Here is a 6,000-nt window from a genome sequence, read left to right as displayed (position 1 = left end):
TTGTCTTTGCAGATATGCTACTACAGATGGCGAGTATGTGAAGGGTTGTTGATGCCAATATGTATTGTACATGATTTCGATCCATGCTGAGGGGCACGTCGCCAGGAGATCCCTTCCGGCTGGGAGAGAAAAAGGGACCCTCTTTTCTGCACTCTGATCTTTCACCTAGTCCCTGCTGCAAAAAAATACACCTTAGACCAGTCTCCTCTTCGCAGCTGTGCTTGGCCCAATGTCCTATGATGTCTCTTGTGCTTGTGTTGAGCAGAAGGCTGTCTTTCCTAGGCTGTGTTCTGATAAATAGCCCGATGCCATCGCTGGCAGATGCCCCAGTTTCTTGTCTCCTCCTGTTACCTTGCACAGGCTCCCCTCTGTCTCAATAGCATTATAAAAGGCACATATACATCTATTTACAAATGCATAAATATATAAATAAGGCTGTTATACAAAAATAAATACCCAGTCTCTCTCTCTTTAGAACAATAGTCTTTTGCAAAGGCAGCTTTGTCCCTAACTGGTAGGAGGAGGAGTCTCAAAGGGCATGTGCCTTGGAGGGCTGCTGCGCAGATGCCTCCTTGGGTCCTGCCCCAAACAAGTGATGGCTGGGTTCTGGGGACACCGTTCTCCTCTGAGCTGGCAGCAATCTAGCCTCTCTACTTCTTCAACTGGCACCAGGCCAAGGCAGCAAGGGGTACCTGAGAAGAGAGGGGAGCAAGAACCAATTACAACCAAAGAAAACAAAGCTTTGACCAGTGCATGGACGTGCCAGGAGAGCTGCTACCTCCAAACCACCTTCTAACAACGGATCCTATTGGCAAAGAGAAAGTGGTGTGGTGCTTGGTTCTCAACACAGTTGCTATGCGGGTAGCTGTGTCAGAGAGAGACATGGCAGCAGGTACCAAAGTAACAGTGTCCTAGGGCACCTGACACTGACTGACCTGTTTCCCCCACCAGGAAGAATTGTTTAGTGGATCAGCCCCCTTCGGAATGGATCACTCTAACCTTTCATGAACTGTGAACTTACGTGTGTCTTCCCATGCACTTGTTTGACTGACAGCCTGGAAAGTGCAAGCACTGGAAGGGTTAAGGCACCGCAGTGGCCGAGTACATGTCTCAGGTACATCTCCAGCCAGGTTAGGTACCTGCCATCGTGCAGACCAGTTGGTTCCCTGGGTGTAAGGTCTCAGAGCAATGAGAATCAGCGGGTGCTAGGAACCCCTATTCCGCCAAATAAATGCCCCATCCTCCAGTATGCTGGGCCAGTTTTGTGGTCTCTACCTGCTATTCTGGCCCCCTCACGTTGCTGTGTGATCCTGGAAATTACAGGCCAGTAGTCCTAACTTTAGTAACAGGCAAATTAGTTGAAACTATAGTAAAGAACAGAGTTATCAGACACATAGATGAACACAATTTGTTGGGGAAAGAGTCAACACAGCTCACCAATTTGCCTCACCAATCTACTAAAATTCTTGAGAGGGTCAACAAACATGTGGACGAGAGTGATCCAGTTTACTTAGATTTTCAGAAAGCCTTTGACAAGGTCCCTCACCAAAGGCTCTTAAGCAAAGTAAGTTGTCATGGGATAAGAGGGAAGATGCTCTCATGGACCAGTAACTGGTTAAAAGACAGGAAACAAAGGGTAGGAATAAATGGTCAGTTTTCAGAATGGTGAGAAATAGTGATGCCCCCACAGGGATCTGTACTGGGACCAGTGCTGTTCAACATATTCATAAATTATCTGGAAAAAGGGGTAACCAGTGAGGTGGCAAAATTTGCAGATGATACAAAATTATTCAAGATAGTTAAGTCCAAAGTAGACTTGCAAAGAGTTACAAAGGGATCTCAAAAAACTGGGTCACCCAATGAAATTAATAGGCATCGGGTTAAAAATAAAAGGGGGTACTTCACACAACGCACAGTCAACCTGTGGAACTTGTTGCCAGGGGATGTTGAAAAGGCCAAAACCATAAATGGGTTCAAAAAAAGATTTAAATACGTTTGTGAAGGTTACATCCACGAATGGGTGTCCCTAAGCTTCTGGCTGCCAGAAGCTGGGAGTGGATGACAAGATGGATGATGCGATAATTGCCTAGTTCTGTTCATTCCCTCCGAAGCACCTGGCATTGGCCACTGTCGGAAGACATGGTACTGGGCTAGCTGAACCATTGGCCTGACCCAGTATGGCCATTCTTATGTTTTTATGCCCTTTGTGACATTCAAAGACTGCTCTAGCACAACAATGCTGAGCATTAAAAATGATAGCTTGCCTCCAGCCCTACCCTCCAAGAGCCTCCAGCCCTGCCCTCCAAGAGCCTTGGAAAAGTCTTCCCAGACTGATACTTTTCTTCCAAGATCAACCTAAACAAGTATAGCAGCAGCAAGCACTGAGCTCTCCTGCCCACTGACCTCTGTGGAATGTGGGATCTCGCAGGGCTTCCAGGCTGGGGCCTCCCATCTTGCTTCCTGTCACTGGGTGATATAGGCCAACAAGTTGTTCTTGAAGATGGCAGCAATCATCATGCGGCTGGAGCAGCTGGTTGGTGGAGTCATCTGGGAGGCTACAGAGGAAGGAACTGTCTTCTGGTCTAGCATCAGAGAGCCTGATAGAAAGACAGATACGGGTTGGTACTGTCTGTACCCATCTCTAAATACTCCTTCCCAGAAGTCTGTTAGAGGGACATGGTGAGTGGTGCATTCCAGCCAACTGAAGGGGCTACGAGAGGATTCCCTTTCGGTGGACAGCGGACCTGAATTGGATGTCACCTTCCATATGGCTGCGTTTCAATACAATATCAGCCTCATGCAATAACAAAGTGAGGACTCCCAAATGGGGGAAGAATGTGTGTGTGTGTTAGGGGGTGGGAATTGAGATGCCCATGGAACATCAAGAAGACTAGGCAGAGATACACACCCTTATCTGATAAACCAACATCTGGCTAAAGACACAACACAAAACAATAGAGTGAGCTCAAGAGCTGGGAGGCCCCACGTCTGGTTTCAGATACATTAAGTGCAGCCTGTCCTTCTATTTCAGGGCGTGTTTGTGGGGGAATGGGTTTATTAGAGCTGGATGGAAAAACTGAATTTCCCTCCCACAAAAAAATGCAAATTTTTGAAAAAAATTTCATCACCAATTGAGACAAAGAATTCTAACGCAAAATCGAAATATTCCAGAAACAAGGGGAAATTTTTGATTTTTGCAGACATGGAATTTTCCCTCAAAAAATCATTCGCAACCAGTTCTAACTTTAATGTAAAACCTGGAGTCTTCGAAGCTGCTCTGGTCACAGCCTGGTCAACAAGGGCGTTGAGAGGAGATGGCAGGAACAGGTAGTGTCACGGATGATAGAAACCATAATCTGACATCTGAGCAGTGAACTGCATTGCTACAGTGAGGCTAGAACTGCACCGATGGCATCTTTTGAGGAAGTTCATCAACACTGTGGATGTGAGCATTAATCCTGTTAACCTGTCTAAGTCTCCATCCCCATTCGGGACACAAAAAAGGGGGAGAAGTGGGTCTTGGCCATCTCTAAAATGCGGCCCGGCCAACTCCACATTCTAGGAGGGATGAGATGGAATTCAGAGAGAGAAAATTTAGACTGGAAAAAACGAAGGCAGTGAGATGTTTTAGGGTGTGGACTAGTCTCCCAAGGGAAGGGTGGTGGGAGAAGGGTGGGACTTTAAAACTAGACTGGGGAGATCCCTGGAGGATAGGCTGTGGGAACGATCCTGCACGTCAGAGAAGTTGACCTAACTAGCTCTTTTCCATTGCTAAGTCCCATGTCTGCACAACCCTCATCGGAGTCCCATGATCCAGAGCTTACCTGGAGGTTGGATAGTGTCCTTGGACAGTCCCATTTTGCAGCACCCTCCCCTGCAGTAAGGTGTTGGTCTCATCCTGTGGTTGGAAGGAGAAAAAGGAAAAAGCATCTTAGAAGAGCAAGAATCCAAGCCAGATTTAAGAGGTGGAGGCTGGTCTGGACTCCAGAACCAGTGCAATGGAGGCAGCCAGTGATGAACCTGCCTCCCGAAGGGAGAGGGTAGAATTGTTGCTGCGAACTGGACTGAGCACCAACAAACTCATTTCACACTGGGCATGGAACCATCAGATGATAACGACATTTCTGTAAGAGCACTGGTGGGCTGGAGTCTCCTATGTCTTAGCCCCTGTACAATCCCAGCATGCCCTGCCAGGGTTTGGGCCAGGAGCTCTTATTGATAGGAAGTCAGGATCTCTTGCTAACTTCTCCAGCCGGCCTCTCAAGGGACCCCTCTGTCTAATCACTGGAGCTACGAAGACCATCCCTATTCCCCTTCTGCCCATGACTCAGGATCCGTGGCACAGGGGCCTAGTGTTTTCATCCAAAGTTAACTAGAACTGGACTTCCCTTCCCAACCTGCCCATGTTGCCTCCTTTAACTGGGCACTGTGCCTGGCAAACTGCTCCCCCAACCTGTACCCCAGCTCTGGAGAGGGAGTGACTGGAGACAGAAATCTCAGAGCAAGTTCTAACCCAAGTAGCCAATGGGCCAGACCGGGCTTGACTGAAACACCCCCATCATCCAGCCCCCAACATGCTGGTTATTAACACAGGGGGAGAAGGTACCTGCTGAACTTCATCTGGACTGTAGTCTCGGGACTTTGTGCTCAGGTAGCCTGTCCCGCCTGAGGGGCAGCTGCCGTTCAGGTGCACACCGTTGGCATAGGGCTGCCCGTTGGCTCGAGGAGTGGGGACCCCTGGCAGGGGCACCATGGTGTACTGGCAGGAGGACACCAGCAGCCTCGTTCCAGAGAAGCCCAGGTCTATGGTTTGTTCTGAAGAGGGAGAAGAAGAAGGCAGCTGAGAGAGAAGACGAAATACTGCTGGTTGTTTGCAAGGATCCTGTGGGCACACTGGGCTGTACCACCTGCTAACACGCCTGCCAGTGATCCAACCCTTCCACTGGAGGGGGGACTCTGCCTGATGGACTCAAAAATTCAAGACTCTTTATTGGCTTGACAAACTGGACAAGGGAGAAAGCTTGGGCCTCTACCTGCATAAGCTTTCACGGGGACTTTGTTCCCCAGTATAGCCAGGATCTTCCCACTCAACTATTCTAACCGGGACACCAGCACCCAACAAGCACCCTCCTTCCTCTTCAGAGTGAAGCCACTTACTCTGCTTGGACCAGGCTCTCCACAGACATAAGGGGATGAAGGCCACGATGATGAGGACAATAGAGCCCAGCACTATCCCTACGATCAGGTAGGGCAGATCACTGGAGCGGGCCACCATGGCACCAGTCCCCAGCCCGCTGTGCCCACCACTAAGCGCTGGATGCTGCTGTGGGGGCACCGTTGAGGGCAGAAGGCGCCCAGGCAGCCCAAGAGACTTGCGAGCTACAACAGAAAGACAGGGAGTTAGAAGCGGACATGTCACCCAAGACAACAGGCAGCTAAAGGGGGGCTGCACACACTGTGTATGGTTCACAGAACCACCGGCTCTCTAGGTCCACGTGGCTTGGTGGGTAGAGCCCTTCCTTACTGATTGTTATAATAATCATATTACATGGAAATGTAGCTGCTGCTGGGATAGAACAGGGCAGCCATTTCCCATCACCCCAAAACACTACCCAGCAGCTCACGAGAGGAAGCGAAGGGGACTCCTGTGTCCAGTAAGAGCCGCAGGAGAATTTTAAGGGAGGCAGAGGTAATTATCACTCTCCTGCTCTACGGAGAGGTCTCACAGGGCTCAGCCCTTGGTCTCCTTCTCTTCCCCCACTACACCCTTTCCCTCAGCAACCTCATCTGCTTACATGACTTCAACTGCTAAGTGTGAAGATGAGTCACACAGCTACCTTTCCACTCCTGAGCTGCTTCCCTCCATCCAATCCTGCAGCTCAGCCTGTCTCTTCTGATAATTCCTCCTGGATGTCTCACCAGCACCTCAAAGCTAATATAGCCAACAGTGAAGCTGGACTTTCCCCCTGAACCCTCTCCATTTCCCATGTTCTGTGTCAC

At 49.4% G+C, this 6,000-nt stretch overlaps 1 protein-coding gene across 1 annotated transcript in view; it reads right to left on the bottom strand.

The window, feature by feature from the left end:
• The window catches only part of BOC (BOC cell adhesion associated, oncogene regulated), a 113,307-nt gene continuing 107,307 nt past the window's right edge, over positions 1 to 6,000 (bottom strand). Inside the window, exons 15-19 of the mRNA XM_074973977.1 lie at positions 5,158 to 5,379; positions 4,607 to 4,815; positions 3,825 to 3,898; positions 2,404 to 2,597; positions 1 to 692 (exon numbers count right to left, since the gene is read on the bottom strand). Of these exons, the coding sequence (XP_074830078.1) occupies positions 508 to 692; positions 2,404 to 2,597; positions 3,825 to 3,898; positions 4,607 to 4,815; positions 5,158 to 5,379 (884 nt within the window). The 3' untranslated portion in view covers positions 1 to 507. The remainder of the gene's footprint in view (positions 693 to 2,403; positions 2,598 to 3,824; positions 3,899 to 4,606; positions 4,816 to 5,157; positions 5,380 to 6,000) is intronic.

Source organism: Natator depressus, chromosome 1 (genome assembly GCF_965152275.1).
Source record: "Natator depressus isolate rNatDep1 chromosome 1, rNatDep2.hap1, whole genome shotgun sequence".
In the NCBI taxonomy this organism is placed as follows: domain Eukaryota; kingdom Metazoa; phylum Chordata; order Testudines; family Cheloniidae; genus Natator; species Natator depressus.
This window is presented reverse-complemented; position numbering and strand designations above follow the sequence as displayed.